Below are 20,105 nucleotides of genomic sequence, written 5' to 3' on the forward strand. Positions count from 1 at the left end.
TGTCATTTGTAGGCATGCAGCACCTGGTGAAATTCCTTCTTCATCACAACAGTTAAAGCTGCAGGAGCTATACTAGAGTGATCAGATTTTAAAAAGGGCAGGGCACCTGCAGCTTGAACTGTTGTGATGAAGAGGAAATTTCACCAGGTTCTCCATATATACAAATGACACCTGCTTAAATTCGCTTTTCAGTACAACTGTTAAAGATACGGAGCCCTGTCCTCCTTTTCATATGGTCACCCTAGTCCAACTACCACCAACCAATGAACTGTAGGGGGCGGGTACAGAGGAGATCTGTGGGGGGGGATGTGCGTCTCAACGGAAGAACAGCGATAGGTGTAAAGATGAATGAAATGTAAAAGTGCAAAGGTATAAGTTGATCAGGCTTTCACACGCTATGGAAACGAGGGCGGATAATTTGAGGGTAAACCAGGGAAAATGTGCAGGTGTGATGGAGCGCCTTATCACACCATTTCCATTCTGCTTATCTTGCATCTCCACGTACTCTATTCCTGCTGGAGGTTGCGAATGGTTCTGGGAGATCTCAATTTCCATACTAAGGCTTCTGTATCCAGGGCAGCTCAGGACTTCATGGCCACCATGACAATCATGGGGCTGTCTCAACATGTCATCAGCCTAACCCATGTAAATGGACACTCAATTGATCCGGTTTTTTCAACTGGGGCAATTAACATCTACCTCTTGTCATGGTGGGTCACTTCCTATTGAGGTGGCCTTTCCCGTCTTCAAGGGTAGGAGTCTATTAAAATGGTCCATCCCCTGAGGCCAATGGGCTCTGGGGGATTTCCCTGCAGGTATTGCTGGTGCTCCTGTCAAAGCCCAGGTCACAGTTGCAGAGATGACTCAGTTGTCATGATCAGGCCCAAGTGCCATGCTGGATCAGACAGAGGGTCCATCTAGTCCAGCACTCTGTTCATAAATGGTCAACCAGCTGTCAATCAGGGACCAACAAAGCAAGACATGGTGCAACAGCACACTCCCACCCACGTTTCCCAGCAACTGGTGCACACAGGCTTACTGCTTCGGATACTGGCAGTAGCACATAGCCCTGGTTAGGCCTCATCTAGAGTATTGCGTCCAGTTCTGGGCTCCACAATTCAAGAAGGACGCAGACAAGCTGGAGTGTGTTCAGAGGAGGGCAACCAGGATGATCAGAGGTCTAGAAACAAAGCCCTATGAAGAGAGACTGAGAGAACTGGGCATGTTTAGCCTGGAGAAGAGAAGAGTGAGGGGAGCCATGATAGCACTCTTCAAATACTTGAAAGGTTGTCACACAGAGGAGGGCCAGGATCTCTTCTCGATCCTCCCAGAGTGCAGGACACAGAATAACGGGTTCAAGTGACAGGAAGCCAGATTCCAGCTGTACATCAGGAAAAACTTCCTGACTGTTAGAGCAGTACGACAATGGAACCAGTTGCCTAGGGAGGTGGCGGGCTCTCCCACACTAGAGGCCTTCAAGAGGCAGCTGGACAACCATCTGTCAAGTATGTTGTAGGGTGGACTCCTGCATTGAGCAGGGGGTTGGACTCGATGGCCTTGTAGGCCCCTTCCAACTCTGCTTTTCTATGATTCTATGAAAACACATCACCAAAGAAGATGCTTGAGGAGGAAGGAATTAAATCCAAAGGCCTGGTGGAATTTGTAGGAAGTCTAAGGGCACAATCATGGCAGTATGCCTGCAGGCTCTGCAATTTCCAGGGAAGGCAGAGGCAGCAGATGCACGACGTTATCGGTTTCCCAGCCGTTCAAATGTCCCACTTCCCTTGACCTTATCTCCATTCCGCTTATCTTGCATCTCCACATGCTCTATTCCTGCTGGAGGTTATGAATGGAGCTGGGGACATTTGGTTCCCTCCCACCACTTCTACGAGCGTTATAAATATGACACGGACTGTGTAGAACATCTCCTCCTTGGACTGAACATCCCAGCAAAGGTGAGGACCGCGGCTCTTCTCATACTCACCATTCTTTTCTTCACGGTGATTTATAGCTAGATTTGGGGGATCAAAGGGGGTTTCGTCCAACTAAAAAATGCCATGAATGCCAGGTCAATCCCAAACAGAATCTACCTCATCCATGATTTGACTGTGGTCAAGAGAGCCAACCTGGTAGGTATTACTGAGACCTGAGTGGGGAAACTGGGAGAGGTTAGTCTCTCCCAGCTGTGCACCCCCCCCCCCCGGGTTCCTGCTGCATCACCAACACTGACTTGAGGGTCGGTGGTGGTGGATGTTCTGTAGAAATTCTGCCTCCCTCTCTAGGCTTCCTGTTTATTTGAGTGCTTATCATGAGTGTCTGTACCTTGTGTTCGGTACCTGGGACGGATTAGGGGTTCTGCTGGTGTTCCGCCAATACCGCTACTGTCGTGTGCTGTAGCTGCCCAAGCATCCGCAAGGAGACAAAACTAAGGAAAGTTCCCGGGCCAATCCACAAAGCTTTATTGCAAACAATTAACACTTCTGTAACACAAGTGTTCCCTATGAAGAGAGACTGAAAGAACTGGGCATGTTTAGCCTGGAGAAGAGAAGATGGAGGGGAGACATGAGAGCACTCTTCAAATACTTAAAAGGTTGTCACACAGAGGAGGGCCAGGATCTCTTCTCGATCCTCCCAGAGTGCAGGACACGGAATAACGAGCTCAAGTTACAGGAAGCCAGATTCCAGCTGGACATCAGGAAAAACTTCCTGACTGTTAGAGCAGTACAACAATGGAACCAGTTGCCTAGGGAGGTTGTGGGCTCTCCCACACTAGAGGCCTTCAAGAGGCAGCTGGACAACCATCTGTCAGCAGGGCCGGTGCCAGACTATTTTGCACCCTAGGCAAGGTGAGCTACTTTTACCAACGCGCACACACACACACACACACACACGCAAAATGCCAACTTTGATTTTTAAGAACATATGTTTCCTGGAAAAAATAAGAAGCACAAAACTTGAAACTACTAAATTTATTTTAAAGTGCAAGAAATACGTCATGCCAATTATAGCAAACAAATCAGAAAGGAACGTCTATGGGTCCAAAATGCATTATTTAATAGGAATATCACCTCCAAATTATCCCCCCCAACTCACATGCGCACGTGCACACACATTCAGCATCACTCACTCCAAACAAACACACACATGAACACATGCATTCACTCAAAAACCCCGTGCACCCCATTCACCTATACATTCTCTCTCTCTCTCTCTCTCTCTTCCGGGCGTGTTCTGGAAGTCCAAACATGGAGCCGCCCCACCCCAGCGTCCCTGGCTTCGCTTCGGCTGGGCAGGCGCGGGGTGTCATCTCACCCACCCAGGCCCAGCTGAATCCTCGGGACGGGATGTCTCACAGCCAACACGCGTGAGTGCTGCGCTGTGCCTGGCGCCCCTCTTAGCTTGGTGCTCTTGGCGGCCATCTGAGTGGCCTCTATGGTAGCACCGGCCCTGTCTGTCAGGGATGCTTTAGGGTGGATTCCTGCATTGAGCAGGGGGTTGGACTTGATGGCCTTGTAGGCCCCTTCCAACTCTGCTATTCTATGATTCTATGATTCTATGAAAAACTAGGCACTTTTATGGGAAAATCCCCCCTAGGCAACGCTATGCAGACTAAGCAAAACAATTGACTGTTCAAAGGGAAAAAAAGGCTTTTCAAATGTCCCAAGCTTCAAGGTGGCGGAAGGTGCGTGGACACCTTCTCACGCAATCTCTCCGACTGTCTCTTTGCTGCTAATCTCGCTGAACGTTTTAACTTCCGGCGATTCTTAGCATCTAGTAATGTTTTTTGATGTTCACTCCCGGAAGTGGACTCCCTGTCTCCTGAGAGCATAGGATCTGGCCTTTAGGAGATAGACTCTGGGAGGGGCGCATTTGCAGCTGAAGGCTCTCCCGTGTGAACTACCCCCCCCCCCCGGCTTGGCATCTTCTGAATCAGAATCTGTTTCTGATTGATTTCCTGGGTCACCTGCTCCCAACACCAGAGCAGTAGGGGCATACATGGCATCTACCAATCAGATTCTCTGCCTGAGCTGACAGAGGTGGCCTTGAATTTGTGTTGAGTACCCCTAAAATGGTGGTTCTGGGAAATCTCAATTTCCATGCTGAGGCTGCTGTATCCGGGACAGCTCAGGACTTCATGGCTGCCATGACAATCCTGGGGCTGTCTCAACATGTCATCAGCCCAACCTCTGGGGGATTTTCCTGCGGTGTAGCTGGTGCTGCTGTCGAAGCCCAGGTTGCTCTGTGGAATGCAGAGATGACTCGGGCGGTTGACCTGACTGTGCCCAAGCGTCCTCTCCTGAACAAAGCCTGGCCATTTCCTTGGTATACAACTGAGCTGAAGCAAGAGGGAAGACAGGTAGAACGCAGGTGCAGGAAAACCCCAGACAAGTTTGACTACACACTGGTTAGAACTCGCTATCTAGCCTACTCTGTGGCAGTGATGGTGGCAGATAAGGAGTCCTTTTCACAACCTTTACATCTACTCACCAACGGAGCTTTTCCAAGCGCTTCCTGGCCTGCTGCACTTAGAGCCAAGGAGAGAGACTTTGGAACCTTCAGGAGTACACTGGTTTGCACAGTACTTTGAAGACAAAGTCGCTCAGTTTCGTCATGAATTGGACACCCCGATTAGTGCAGTTCCATTAGTAGAGGTGTCCAGAGCACCATCTGGTCTAGTTTTACTGGATTAACTTCAGTTATTGAGACTCAAGGATGCAGACAAGGTGCTTGGCCAAGTCCATTCAACCATCCTTGCTCTTGATGGCTTATTTCATCTAATAAGGAGGGGATATCTCACTGGGTCCAGGTCGTCTGGGCTGAGAGTTGGAGGCACTGCGCTGTACTGGTTCTGATCCTACTTGGATGACCGATTCCAGAAGGTGGTGCTACTTTTCCAGCTACTTTTCCAGCTGCACTGGCTGCCAGACCAGGTCCAGGCCCAATTCAAAGTGCTGGTATTAACATTCAAAGTTCTGAACCTGAACGGCTGGGGGCCAGCTTATCTGAAGGATCGACTCCTCCCATATGTATTTGCCCGGACCCTGAGATCAGCTTTAGCAAGAAGAGGGTCTTTTCTGCTATGGCATCCTGGTTGTAGAATGAGCTTCCCAGAAAGGTTCACATGGTGCTCTTTCCGGTGCCACGTGAACCCCTTTTTATTTTCCCAGACATTTTAGTATTTTAACTCTGTTGCTTTAAATCTGTCATTGTATTTTAAATCTCTGCATTGCAGCTAGGTTTTATTTTAGTTAGTCCTTTTATACTGTTGTTTTAAACTTTTATGTTTTATATTTATTTTATAATGTATTTTGTCGTTTTTAACTGTTGTGAACTGCCCAGAGAACTTCAGCTATTGGGAAGTAAAGAAATGTAATAAACAAATAAAATAAATCATATGTATTTATCATTTTCTCTAGGTTGCAAGTATTCATCATTGTCACTTTCCTTTTGGTGAAAGGTACAGTTATTTATTTGTTTCTTTATACATTTATTATATAGTATAGAGCAGCCTTCCTCAACCTGGGGCGCTCCAGATGTGTTGGACTACAACTCCCAGAATGGGGCATTCTGGGAGTTGTAGTCCAACACATCTGGAGCGCTCCAGGTTGAGGAAGGCTGGTATAGAGGCTAGAAGGGTCAGGATAATAAAGCGAAGTCCATCCGATGTACTTAGATACAGATCTGAGTGGGGCATGCCTGACCAGAAGCCCCACCTAATCTAGGGAGCTTTTGCATGGCAACATGAAACAGGAACTATACTAGCATGACCAGATACAAAAGAGGGCAGGGCTCCTGCAGCTTTCACTGTTGTGATGAAGAGGGAATTTCACCAGGTTCTTCATATGTACAAATTCCCTTTTCTATGCAACTGTTAAAGGTACAGGAGCCCTGTCCTCCTTTTCATAGGGTCACCCTATCCAAATGTGCATTTTGCCTGCACTGTCATGTTCCTATGATTTGTCCTATGCAGTGAGATAAATTCTCAGCTGGTGGTCCCCACAACAGCTTAGTCTTCCTTGAAAGTTAGAGAGCATCATCAGACTAGTATTTTGTATAATGCCCACTACTGCCCACTTACGGATGTTCATGGGTTCTTTTATTTATTTATTTATTTATTTATTTATTTAGAATATCTATATACTGCTCCCCATTGAAAAATTTCAGAGCGGTGTACAAGATAAAATGAAAAAAACAAATAGAATAAAACAGTTAAAACAAAATTTAAAAGAAGCAAAAAACAGAGACTCAAGGCTGCATATTAAGGAACGGCTTCTTGGAATGAAGATGTTTTCAGGAGGCACCGAAAGGAGTACAAGGTTGGAGGCTGCCTGACCTCCAGAGGCAGGGAGTTCCATAGGAGGGGGGCCGCCACGCTGAAGGCTCTGCCCCTGGTGGACTCCAATCGGAGGATGGGTCTATGTGGAACCACCAGGAGCAGGCCCTCGGATGACCTCAGTGACCGGGCAGGTTGGTTGGGGAGAAGGCGTTCTCTCAGGTATCTAGGTCCCAAGTTGTTTAGGGCTTTGTACACAAGTACAAGAACCTTAAACCTGGCCCGGTAGCGAATTGGCAGCCAGTGCAGTTCCCTCAGCAGAGGAGTTACATGCTGGAAAGGGGCAACTCCAGACAACAGCCGAGCTGCAGCATTCTGCACTAGCTCCAGCTTCCGGAGCAGCTTCAAGGGCAGCCCCACATAGAGCGCGTTGCAGTAATCCAATCTTGAGGTTACCAATGCCTGTACCACCGTGGCCAAGCGATCCCTGTCCAGGAGAGGCCGTAACTGGCGAACCAGCCAAAGATGGTAAAAGGCGCTCCGAGCCGTGGCAGCTACTTGAGCCTCCAACGACAGAAATGGGTCTGATGATGATGATGGCCTCTGCCTCCCGCACAACTCCCGCTATTTCTAGCCTTCTTTCCATCACAAAATAAACCCCGGTAAATTCGATCTCTCTCTTTTTTAACAAAAATGTGCTGCCATTTCCTGCTCTATGCAGGAGAAGCCATGAGATAGAAACAGCCACTGAATGGGCCATGAAGTCATTGTTTACTTCCTCTTTCTTTCCCTGTGTGAAGAAAGAGGAAGTATTGTGGGACAGAAGCGGGGGGGAAAGTGACGGTAAGGAAAGATGATCCCTCCACCCCGCCCAGTCTGATGATGCTCAAAGAAAGGGGTGTGCACAAGGGATGGCAAATTGCAGGGTTGAACACTGCCCCCTCTCTGCTGGGGAGGAAGGCCAAGGAGGTAGCTGGCCAGCGTGGTCCACAGTTTGGCAGTGAAGAAGGGTTACTGAAGACCCTCCTCAACCTCCCCTCTTCTCTCTCTCCATAGGCCTAGAACCAAGATGGCCACCATTGCTTACCTTGTCTTTTGTCTCTTTGGCCTTCTGTCCACCACCTGGGCAAAAGGTATGTTATTGCTACCATTCAAAATATGATGACATGTGTACATTTGCTTCCCAAAGAGGATCCTACATACTGTGCTTCCTCCGTTAATTATTTATATGTAATGCCCCAGCTGTCAATTTTAAGCATGAGAAAATATCAGTACCTGAAATCCGTCATTTAAACATGTAGGGGTGATATGTACAGTATGAGTATCCATGGAAAAAACTGCCAAGTTTCATGGATGTAGATATTATTTTTTAACAGAGTATTTCCCCCCCCCAATTTGTGTTCGGATAATGAACCAATTAATACTAGCGTATACAAATTGAAAATGTCACCTGGACTAACATAAAGATAAGGGGGTTTCCAACATGGCAGCAAAAATTTTGGAGACAATGTGAGTGTGTGTGATGGGGAGAGAATAATAATAATAATAATAATAATAATAATAATAATAATAATAATAATAATAATTTATTTCTTACCCGCTTCTCCACTTGGATCGAGGCAGTGAAAAACAGTGAATACAAAGCACATTAAAAACTGATTAAAAACATACCATACATGATTAAAACATCCTAAATATTCTAAGGTGGATAATGACAGGAATGAAAAGTTCAGCTAGGGACATTCTGGATCATAGAATCAATCATAGAATAGCAGAGCCGGAAGGGGCCTACAAGTCCATCGAGTCCAACCCCCTGCTTAATGCAGGAATCCACCCTAAAGCATCCCTGGCAGGTGGTTGTCCAGCTGCCTCTTGAAGGCCTCTATGGTGGGAGAGCCCACCACCTCCCTAGGTAACTGATTCCATTGTTGTACTGCTCTAACAGTCAGAAAGTTTTTCCTGATGTCCAGCCGGAATCTGGCTTCCTGTAACTTGAGCCCGTTATTCCGTGTCCTGCACTCTGGGAGGATCGAGAAAAGATCCTGGCCCTCCTCTGTGTGACAACCTTTTAAGTATTTGAAGAGTGCTCTCATGTCTCCCTTCAATCTTCTCTTCTCCAGGCTAAACATGCCCAGTTCCCATGGACTGGAAAGATTTGACAAGAAAAAAGACCACAGATGTTTAATGTTAATTTTTATTTTTTGTAAAACGCCCGGAGGTATTCAGCTATGGGGCAGGATCAAAATGTAATCAATGAATGCAAATGAAATTAAAGAGGGAGTCAAGGAGCTGATATAGAATGGAACGGAGTTTCAGCAGCACGTTCAGAGAGGGTGTGTGTGTATCTTTCAGTAGCTGAAAAGGGACAGGGCTGTGTGACAGCTTGCAAAGGGGAGAATAGCAGGGAAGGACCAGAAGGAACTCCTGAACATTTTGGGGATGAGGGACATAAAAACAAAAGCACCAAAGAAGAGCCCTGATGCTGGATCAGACCAAGGGTACATCTAGTCCGGCACTCTGTTCACACTGTGGCCATCCAGCTGTCAACCAGGGACCTATAGGCAGCAATACTGAAGAGGACGATTGTGAACATGTGCAGGAGATGTTCCTTTCCATCCCTGAGGAGCCAGCACACAGGTGGTAGAAGGAGTTAAGGAGTTGAATGAACATCCAGAGCTCTGTGGGACCACAATGGCGAGTGGGAGTGAGGAGGCAGAAGGGTCATCAAGGGATCAGATGAAGACAGGGAGGTCTCCAAAGGCTAAAATGCAGATGCAAGGAGGAGACATGATAGCAGTCTTCAAGGAGAGGAGGGCCAGGATCTCTTCTCGATCCTCCCAGAGTGCAGGACACGGAATAACGGGCTCAAGTTACAGGAAGCCAGATTCCGGCTGGACATCAGGAAAAACTTCCTGACTGTTAGAGCAGTACGACAATGGAATCAGTTACCTAGGGAGGTGGTGGGCTCTCCCACACTAGAGGCCTTCAAGAGGCAGCTGGACCACCATCTGTCAGGGATGCTTTAGGGTGGATTCCTGCATTGAGCAGGGGGTTGGACTCGATGGCCTTGCAGGCCCCTTCCAACTCTGCTATTCTATGATTCTAAGTTTTTAACTGAAGTTGCAAAGGAACTTTGCTGAATGAGTCTTACTTATAAATAAACCTTATAGAAGGGTCTTGGTCACGAGATAAGGGTGTTGCCACCTATTAGCTATATTATTTATTTATTTATTACATTTTTATACCGCCCAATATCCAAAGCTCTCTGGGCGGTTCGCAAAAATTAAAACCATGAAAAGCATAAAACAACCAACAATTTAAAAACATGAATACAAAATACAATATAAAAAGCACAACCAGGATTAAAACCACACAGCAAAAATTGATATAGGTTAAAATGTAGAATTAAAACAACAAAGTTTAAACTTGTTTAATTAAGTGTTAAAATGCTGAGAAAATAAAAGGTCTTCAGCTGGCGATGAAAGGAGTACACTGTAGGTGCCAAGCGTACCTTTCTGGGGAGCTCATTCCACAGCCGGGCTGCCACAGCGGAGAAAGCATTGTGCTAAACTCCTTTTTCAAGCTGCTTTGGGAAAAGCAATACCACAACAGCCCTAAAAAGCCCTCCTATTGAAGGGCTTTCTCCGCTGTGGCACCCCAGCTGTGGAACAAGCTCCCCAAAGAGGTCCGCCTGGTGCCTGTACTCCTTTCGTCACCAGCTGAAGACCTTTTTCTTCTCTCAGTATTTTAACACTTAATTTTAACTTAAATTTAAATTTTACTGTTCTAACTCTGTATTTTAGTCTTATATCCATTTTTGCTGCGTGGTTTTTATCCTGGCGGTGCTTTTTATACCGTATTTTGTATTTGTGTTTTTAACCTGTTGGTTGTTTTATTATGGTTTTAATTTTTGTGAGCCGCCCAGAGAGCTTCGGCTATTGGGTGGTATAAAAATGAAATAAATAAATAAAATAAAATAAAATAAAATAAACTAGCATTCAAATAGGCCCACTTGGGTGAATCTTCTGCTAAGACCCTTGTCCATGCTTTGGTTCTCTCCCGTTTGGACTTTTGTCATCTTCTTTTGACTGGTCTTCCTTCTGCTCATCTCTCCTCTTCGGTCTCTCTTCACCATTCTGCAGCCAAGATTATTTTCTTGGCTCGTCGTTTTGACCATGTTTCTTGTTTGATGAAATCTCTTCATTGGCTTTCGATCCCAAACAGAATTCAGTATAAGCTTCTTTTGCTGACATTCAAAGCGTCTCATGGTCTTGCACCTTCTCATCTTTCTTCTCTCATTTCACTCTGCCACCCCCCTCGTACCCTCCGTTCTTCAAATGTTATGTTGCTCTCCGGCCCAAGAGTCTCTATCTCTCTTGCCCGGCTTCTCCCATTCTCTCTGGCTGCCCCGTTTGCTTGGAATGCTCTTCCAGAGCAACTACGAGTTCCATTGTAGATTTTAAAACGCGTTTGAAAACTCATTTGTTTTCCATAGCTTTTGGTATTTTAGCTTGACTTACTGTTCTTATTACTATGAATATTGTCTTATTTCTGTTTTGTGAACCCTTCCCCCCTTCATATGTTTTAATGTGATTTTAGGTTGTAAGCCTCTAGGCAGGGTATCGCTGTTTTATTTGTATATTTTGTACAGCACCAAGTAAATTGTTGGTGCTAAATAAATAAATAAATAAATAAATAATAGAGTGGAAAATCCTAGTGCATATAAACCCACCCAGTGGCAATCCCATTAGAGTTAAATACAACAGCATGGCTTTGCCCCCGGAATACTGGGAATCCTCACACCTGGCTATCTTCCCACCTTGTAGGACTGAAACCCAGAAACCCGGCTCTGCCCCGGACTACCTGCCCTGACGGTACCCTTTCCTACAATTTCAATTTTGAGGTGTACTGCTTTGAGTTTTTCAGCAATCCATTGACCTTTGCGGAGGCAGAGGTGAGTCACGTGGCCTGCTGGATGTGCTACTCCAGACCGGTCCACTTAAAATTTCTTTCCTTGCCACTTTTGGACTATCTGAAGAAGGGGTCCTTCTGTGACCAAGAAATCTCCTTCACCCTTCATGCTCACTGGCTACTACCATGATCCAGGCTCGGCAAAGCACAGGCAGGCAGCCGTAATCTAGGGTGACCCTATGAAAAGGAGTATAATAAGAGTGATAACACTCAAACCACAAAGTCATCAAAACAACTTACATAGATGAATAATTCAGAAACTTTACAAATGTACAAATGCTGAGTATGGTGCTTTTGAATTATTTTTCAGTGTCATACTGAGGAAGAATCTTCGAAACAGCAATTAGTACTGGACTATTGTTTACATAAAAGGCGCTTCATGTGAATAGTTCACTATATGTATATTAGATGTTGATATTGCAGGCTTTGTTGTGAATGTTAGTGTGAACATCCTATAAACATTGTTGTTGTGCCTGTTCTTTGTACGTTTGTAAAGTTTCTGAATTATTCATCTATGTAAGTTGTTTTGATGACTTTGTGGTTTGAGTGTTACCACTCTTATTATGCTGTTGTTGTTTCCAAACCACAGCCTTCTATTTTCTTTACCTATGAAAAGGAGGAAAAGGGCTTCTGGATCTTTAACAGTTGTCTTGAAAAAGGAATTTCAGCAGGTGCAATTTGTATGCCTGCAGCACCTGGTGGAATGCCTTCTTTGTCACAACAGTTAACGCTGCAGGAGCCCTGTCTGGAGTAACCAGATACATAAGAGGGCTATAGTATATTAGGCCCACCGTCGGTTGTTCCACAAACAACGCACACTGTGTAGCTTATTCACAGGATGGCTTAGCATGACGTGCAAACCTGCCCAGAGAGAGAAGGGGGAGGGAGGGGAGAGAGAGAGAGAGAGGCTGGGATGGTGTCCAGAATTCTGCAGGCAAAAGGCAGCATTTGGAAGCTTTTCACAAAATTATTTGGGGGGAAACTGGAGTTGCTAGTGGGTTCATTTTAATCCATTCCTCTCTCAAGGAAGGAGAGCCAGGATGCAGATGATCTCAACTCTGTGAACATTCCCAGGCTGCCTCCCTACCATGAGGCTGGTCCATCTGTTGATGGGCAGAACCTGCTGACCGATCCCTCTCTGGTGCAGCTGTGCAGGGCAGGCAGGGTGGCACAAGCTGACGTGTCCATGGGAATTGGCCAGGCCCTGCCAGGACAAAAATGAGAAACCCTCCTCTGAGGCAGGTTTTGTAACAGAGTGTTTTTCGCTTCTCTCTCCACACAGGCGGCCTGCCAGCGAAGTGGGAAAGACGGCCACTTAGCATCCGTCACAAGTGCAATCCAGACAGACCTCATTGGCACTTATGTGTCTGAAAGCAACTGGAGGGGACAATATGTGTGGATCGGGTTGACCCTGAAACCAAACTCAAACCCAGTGAGCCCTTAACAAAAGACTGGATCATGCCCAGGGTCTATCTGTTCATAGAGTGCTCAGCCAGCTGCCTTTGGGAAATTCATATGTACAGCATGAGTGCCTTAACCCCCTCTTGTTTGTATGCCTCTCATATTGGAGGTAGCATATGGCCATCATGAGTAGTAGCCGATCGATATCTCCCCAGCTAGTCCCCTTTTAAAGCCAGCCAAATTGGTGCCATCACTACATCTTGTGTTAGCAGATTCTATAGTTTAATTATGTGTTGCGTAAAGAATGCCCATTTATCTGTCCTGAATCTTGCACCAATCAGGTTCATGGGATAGGACCCCACTGGGGTTCTAGCATTTTGAGAGAGGGAGAAAAATGTCTCCCTATTCACGTTCTCCGTACCAGGCATCATTTTGTACACCTCTATCATGTCTCCCCTCATTCAATTTTTCCTTAAGCTAAACAATGTCAGATGTTGTACCCTTTCCTCATAGGGGTGATGCTTTTTCCAGATCTACAATATCCTTTTTGAGATGTGGGGTACGCAGTATTCTAAGTGTGGTTATACAATAGATTTATTGAGAGGATACCCTTTAATGTTTAATGTGTTTTTTTTCCTTATATGTTTTTAAACTGCTTTCTTAATTATGCCCAACAGAATTTTTGCCTTTTCACAACAACCACAGATTGGGTGGACATTTTCATCAAGCTGTCCACCACAACCCCAAAATCTCTTTCTTGGCCAGTCACCACTAGCTCAGATCCCACCAGTATATATTTAAAGTCGGAGTTTTGTTTTGTTTTTGTCGCAACGCGCATCATAGAATCATAGAATAGCAGAGTTGAAGGGGCCTCCAAGTCCATGAAGTCCAACCCCCTGCTCAATGCAGGAATCCACCCTAAAGCATCCCTGACAGATGGTTGTCCAGCTGCCTCTTGAATGCCTCTAGTGTGGGAGAGCCCACAGCCTCCCTAGGTAACTGATTCCATTGTCGTACTGCTCTAACAGTCAGGAAGTTTTTCCTGATGTCGAGCCGGAATCTGGCTTCCTTTAACTTCAGCCCGTTATTCCGTGTCCTGCACTCTGGGAGGATCGAGAAGAGATCCTCACCCTTCTCTCTGTGACAACCTTTGAAGTCTTTGAAGAGTGCTCTCATGTCTCCCCTCCATCTCTTCTCCAGGCTAAACATGCCCAGTTCTTTCTGTTGTTCCATCTAGCCCACTTTACACTTGCTTACATTGATCCACATTTTACATTTTAATACCATTTGCCCACTTTGGGGCTGTTTGCAATCCATTTTTGTTTTAACCAACATAAAAAACAGCATAAGAAGAGCCATGCTGGATCAGACAAGCGTTCTGTTCCCACAGCCAGCCCACAAGTGGAACATAAGTACAACATCACCCTCCCATCCATGTTCCCCAGCAACTGGTGTACATAGGCAAACTGCCTTTGATACTGGAGGTTGCATATTTGGACTAAGTTCATATGTCACAATAACCCAGAATTGGTTAAACAAGCCATGATGGCTTATTTAACACATGGTGGGTTATCATGTAATCTGTCAGAGAGATTTATTTTTTATTTCTTTTATGCACAACAGCTTATTTTGCCCAAATAACTCACTCTGATACCCCACCGTGCACAGAGTGGATTATTTAGGTTGCTTACAGACTTCTGTGTCTGTAAGCAACCTAAGTGGTCAAAATCTTTGCTCCTTGCTGGCTTTAGCACATTTGGAATAAGTTGAAGCAATTAAGCCACTAGTGTCTATGGAGGCAAATGCACAATTTCGCTACTGGGAGCCACTTTAAAGCAACTAACTCAGCAGTCTATTTGGTACACCTGGGATTTTCACCCCTAGCAGAGTAATTGTGCAGGGTTTAGAAGGTGGATCAGGTGCCTCCTGATTTGGGGAGGAGGTGGCGTATGAAATTTAGTCCTGAACTTTCCACCCTCCATGGGGTTATTAGAGCCACCCCCTTAAGGATGCAGCTGAGATTTCCCCTCCTCTGGGGGTAGGTGCTGAGGGTTTTTAGAAAGTGGATCAGGCTTTTGCTCCTTTCATAAAACCATAGAATAGCAGAGTTGGAAGGGACCTACAAGGCCATCGAGTCCAACTCCCTGCTCAATGCAGGAATCCACCCTAAAGCATCCCTGACAGAGGGTTGTCCAGCTGCCTCTTGAAGGCCTCTGGTGTGGGAGAGCCCACAACCTCCCTAGGTAACTGGTTCCATTGTCGTACTGCTCTAACAGTCAGGACGTTTTTCCTGATGGCCAGCCGGAATCTGGCTTCCTTTAACTTGAGCCCGTTATTCTGTGTCCTGCACTCTGGGAGGATCGAGAAGAGATCCTGGCCCTCCTCTGTGTGACAACCTTTTAAGTATTTAAAGAGTGCTCTCATGTCTCCCCTCAATCTTCTCTTCTCCAGGCTAAACATGCCCAGTTCTTTCAGTCTCTCTTCATAGGGCTTTGTTTCCAGACCCCTGATCATCCTGGTTGCCCTTCTCTGAACACGCTCCAGCTTGTCTGCGTCCTTCTTGAATTGTGGAGCCCAGAACTGGACGCAATACTCTAGATGAGGCTTAACCAGGGCTGAATAAAGAGGAACCAGTTCCATCATGTGATTTGGAAGCTATACTTCTATTAATGCAGCCCAAAATAGCATTTGCCTTTCTTGCAGCCATTTCGCACTATTGGCTCATATTCAGCTTGCGATCTACAACAACTCCAAGATCCTTCTCGTTTGTAGTATTGCTGAGCCAAGTATCCCCATCTTGTAACTTTGCATTTGGTTTCTATTTCCTAGATGTAGAACTTGGCATTTATCCCTATTAAATTTCATCCTGTTGTTTTCAGCCCAGCGCTCCAGCCTATCAAGATGATTCCCTGCCCCTTGCAGCCCCTGAGCGAAACAGCGCAACTGCTCGGGTGGGAGGGCTGCAGCGGGACAGCGGGTGGGAGAAGGGTCAGAGTAGGCACAGAGGCTTAATAAGCTACACACAGTATTTAGCTTTTGATTCTTCTTGATTTTTCTGGAGCCTCACTATAAATTTGGAAATAATGTCCAAGGAAGGGAAAGAGATCCAAGGATTAAGTTTGGAAAACAATGGCCATGCCAGAGTGGGAACAGCTTCGTGCCATATACTGCATTCTGCTTTGCATGTCAGACCTGGCTTTTAGGATGGCACAAGTCTCTTGTCTTTTCCCAGGCGGGAATGAAGTCTCCCTTTCTATCTCAACAATAGGAGAATATGGTCTGGCAACAGGCGCCTCACACTTGTTGACCTGGCCTCCCTTGAAACACTGCCTCCATTTATAGCCCTAGATAGCATCCCAGCCAGAGTGGTGTAATGGCTAAAGGTGTTGGACTGTGAGTTGGGAGATCCGGGTTCTAGTCCCCACTCGGCCATGGAAACCCACTGGGTGACTTTGGGCCAGTCACAGACTCTCAGACCAACCTACCTCACAGGGTTGTTGTTGTGAGGATAAAATAGACGAGGAGGATTGTGTATGCCGCCTTGGGTTCCTTGGAGGAAGTAAAAGTGGAATGTAATTAATAATAATAATAATAATAATAATAACAACAACAACTGCTGTAGGCAATTAGATCGTGTTTTTTTTTTAAAGGAAAGGTGTTGCTCAATAGGGCTGTGCACTGCCTCAGCCCGAATCTGACCCAAAGCATGCCGATTCAGCATGCCTCAGCCCGAATCTGAGGTGGTACCTGGTCAGCCTGAGGCACCACAAGGCCGAAACTGGTTGACACTGAAGCCTTGAGGTGCCTCAGGACAATTCCGGGTGGTTCTGGGCTGCTCCCTCCGCCCACCCACCTGCCTGGAAAAGCCAGCGTAAGGCCAGCCATGAGTCCAGGTGAGTCCATTGGACTCACTGGACTCCCCTCCCTCTCCACCCTCCCCTGTCACCGCTGCTACTGGGACTTACCTTCATTTGTGTCTTCTTCAGAGCTGAGCCGTGATTTAGAGGAAGACCACGGGGGCTCTCTATTTTGAATAGCTCTATCACTGCAAAGTACAGCAGCTATAAAGAACCATTTTGGCATTTTGTGTCTAAAGAGCTATTAAAATTAGAGAGCCCCACACTCTTCCTTTAAATCGTTGCTTGGCTCCGAAGAGGACGCATGTGAAGGTAAGTCCTGGGGGTAGCAGTGGTGGCGGTTCTGGGTTTGGAAGGAAGGAAGGAGCAGGAGACGGCAGGTAGGGAGTGGGGAGTCCAATGGACCCCCAGTCGGCCTTCCCCCAGTTTTCCTGGGTGGCCCGCAGTGAGGCCACCCCCCAAGAATCCTGCAAAGGCCAAACTGCTCAGGGGCCCAAATCTCACCTTGGCTTCAGTTCCAAGGTTAAGCAGTAAAGCCCTGAGGTGGCCCAAGGCAAATCAGAGCCATTTCGGAGCCCCTGAAATGGCCTCTGAGGCAAGGCGGGGGGATGGGCTGTGCCCTATTGCTCAACTACTTAAGAACATCCGAAGTGCCCTGATGCAGGATCAGACCAAGGGTCCATCTAGTCCAGCGCTCGGTTCACACAGGGGCCAACCAGCTGTTGACCAGGGACCAACAAACTAGGACATGGTGCAACAGCACCCTCCCGCCCATGTTCCTCAGCAGCTGGTGTACACAGGCTTACTAGGATTAAGGAGAGGTTAGGGTTAGAGCTCCCCTTAAAATACCAGGGGCTGAGTCACTATGAGCCTGGTTCAGTGTGCACTTGCTCCAGTTACTCGTTTTAAAACAACAACAGCAACACACACCTAAAAGAAAAGCTGGATTCGTAACTTGGGTTGGGGTCTATAGCTAAACATTAGTTTATGAACTGCTCTTAAAGACCTAAAACATGAATCTACACTGAGTCTTAACTGAAACTACCCTACAATTTGTATTTCAAAGCAGACTTTCCCACTAGCTAGGTCTACTCCGTAGCTCTCTTCAATATAGAGCTCTGAATTACTTTTATGGCCCTTCCCAAGCTTGGACTTAGTCTAGGAGGGAATCTACACGTAGTACTAAAGGCGCATGCATGCGCCCCCAGTACGCCCCCCAAACGATGGTGTAGATTCTGCCTACCTGCAGCCCAGAAGAGACGGAGGAGGAGGCGGCTGGGAATCCGGCCGCGTCCTTGCCGCCGCCTCCCCGCCGGCCTCCCTGCCGGCCTCCTGCTGCCAGGGTAAGAGCGACCTGGGTTGCTCTTACCCCGGCAGCAGGAGGCTGGCGGGGAGGCGGCGGCAGCTGCAAGGATGCAGCCGGATTCCCCAGCTGCTGCCTCCTCCGTCTCTTCTGGGCAGGTAGCTAGGGAATCTACACCATCGTTTTGAGGGCGGACTGGAGGCACATGCAGGCGCCTTCAGTACGACGTGTAGATTCCCTCCAGGACTACAGAAACTCTTACCTTTCTGCAGGACTATCCTTCTGGGATTTAGCTCCCTTTGCTCTGCCTTGTTTTGGCTTCAGCTGATGATTTTAGAGTTTAAACGACGACCCGAGTGAATTAAATAACTACGTAAATGCATAGCAATTTCTTTCTCCACATATGGGTGCTTAACTAGCGTGTGTGCTTCACTTCTTTTTACCCCAACACTTTGTCACTAGGGCCTAATCTACACCAAGCAGGATATTGCAGTATGAAAGAGGTCTATAAAAGGCAGGAGCCACACGAAGCAGGATATACCAGTATGAAAGCGGTCTACATTATGTGTCAATGGGCCCCAACACTTCTCCGTGCACTTCAGTACTGCTACAAAACAGTCGTGTGGCTCCTGCCTTTTATATACCGCTTTCATACCATTTTTATAGTGCAATACCCTGCTTGGTGCAGATTAGGCCTAGGTCTCCTTTTCGTACTCAGTGAGCCGGACTCTCTCACTGCCTTGTCTGTTTTGATAGCCACTTGGTCCTCATGTACCTGTGTGGAACAAATGCTTGATCATGAACCTCATGGTCTGCGCTAGGCTGGTTGCAATGGATGAGCTTTCTTATCTGATCCGGTCCAACCAGTGTCAAAAAGTTGAAAACAAATTGAAGATATCATGCATCTGCATTCTGGCAAACAGATATTAGTTAAGAGAACTCAATAACTTTCCCCTACAAATGCGTTTAAGTTCTATTTGGAAGTCCAACGTAATGTGTTCCCCGCTTGGTAGCGTCTTGCTTGTTTTCCCTCCCAATTGGCCCATCTTGATGTACCTTTTTACTGTTCCACAGGTATCTGGCTGGCGGTGGACAGATGGCACACGGTTCATGTATAACAGCTGGGCGGCTGGAGAGCCCAACGATTACGCACATCAGTTTAACTGTGCAGTTCTTACACCTTATTTAGGTAAGGGGGCTGGGCTGGAGGCGGAAGCCATCACGCTCTAAGTATGTGAAATCAGGGTTTGATTCCAGCATTAATCGACAGCAACTGCTCTTTTGCTCTGGAATTCTGTATATGAGCATTCATTACTGTATCTCCTTCAACACTGGTCACCGTCCCCTTGTTCAGCTCCTTCCATGAACTCCAGTCCATTGATCTAGTGATTTTCTCAGAAGTTATTACCCCTCCTTTCTCTCCTTACACGACTTCCTGTTCTTTAAAATCTGCAGTTATTACCTGCAAATAATCCCTGTCATCAGCTCTTAACATAATGGAATACATATGGGAGGCACTGGAGATGGGCAAATGTCCCTATTTACGAAAAATAGAAAAAAGTTGGATTCAGAAAGCCTTGGACCAGTCATTTAATTATGGCCCCATTCAGAAGACACCTGAAACAATGGCTTTAACCATGATGGTTAAGCCAGAAAGCTGGGCCATGTTCAGACGACACCTTAAATCACGGCTTTAACCATTGTGAATAAAGTAAAAAGTCTTACTCATTATTTTATTCGCATTTTTTCTACGGCGAGGGATGTGTCTGTAGACAAGGCTGCCATTTCACTATCCCTTCCTTCTTTCAGGGAACAGGCTGTGGGTAGATGCTAGCTGTAATTCCAAGAATGCATTTCTCTGCAAGTGGAAACCTTCATAGGCCAAGTGCTCTGCAAGGCGTAATGAGTGCTCATCACCTTTTGGGAAGCTAACTATGCCTACTGAGCCGAAGATATTTCTCCTGCACCTTCCAAGACCCTTCCTTGTGGCAAAAGACCTCTTCGCCAGAGACCTGGAGTTCACCTGGGCCTCTGGCACGCTGTTCCCTTCGGCTGTGACTAAAGCTCACTCCAACTTTCTCCGCCTGTTTTCCTGGCGAACGGGCTCCTCCGCTTGCTAATAAACTGTTCCAGAAGCTCCAGTTGTCTTGCATCTGTCCTTCCACCCCCTGGGTAGGCTGTTGTTAACTCTCCCAACAAGTGTCACTTGCGAGAGGGTCTGTCTTCCACAGTGATAAGAAGGGAATAAGCACTTGTGTCACACTTGTAGTTACTAATTCTTTAGTAACTCATAGCCCAA

General features: G+C 46.6%; 1 protein-coding gene across 1 annotated transcript; it reads left to right on the top strand.

Annotated features, from left to right (window-relative positions):
* The first annotated feature begins 1,932 nt into the window (after window positions 1–1,932).
* On the top strand, window positions 1,933–19,885 carry LOC134403863 (lithostathine-1-like). The gene is made up of 7 exons (XM_063134383.1): window positions 1,933–1,955; window positions 5,418–5,458; window positions 7,331–7,407; window positions 11,101–11,228; window positions 12,528–12,677; window positions 18,881–18,995; window positions 19,616–19,885. Exons 3-7 carry the CDS (start codon window positions 7,344–7,346, stop codon window positions 19,684–19,686), a joined length of 528 nt encoding a protein of 175 aa, XP_062990453.1. The 5' UTR covers window positions 1,933–1,955; window positions 5,418–5,458; window positions 7,331–7,343; the 3' UTR covers window positions 19,687–19,885.
* The last annotated feature ends 220 nt before the right edge of the window (window positions 19,886–20,105 follow it).

Source organism: Elgaria multicarinata, chromosome 9, assembly GCF_023053635.1.
Source record: "Elgaria multicarinata webbii isolate HBS135686 ecotype San Diego chromosome 9, rElgMul1.1.pri, whole genome shotgun sequence".
Taxonomy (NCBI): Eukaryota; Metazoa; Chordata; class Lepidosauria; order Squamata; family Anguidae; genus Elgaria; species Elgaria multicarinata.

Coding starts and splice junctions, on each gene's coding strand:
- LOC134403863 (XM_063134383.1), top strand. CDS start 7,344: ATGGCCACCATTGCTTACCTTGTCTTTTGTCTCTTTGGCCTTCTGTCC. Junction 7,408..11,100: donor GTCCACCACCTGGGCAAAAG/GTATGTTATTGC, acceptor CCCACCTTGTAG/GACTGAAACCCAGAAACCCG. Junction 11,229..12,527: donor TGACCTTTGCGGAGGCAGAG/GTGAGTCACGTG, acceptor CTCTCCACACAG/GCGGCCTGCCAGCGAAGTGG.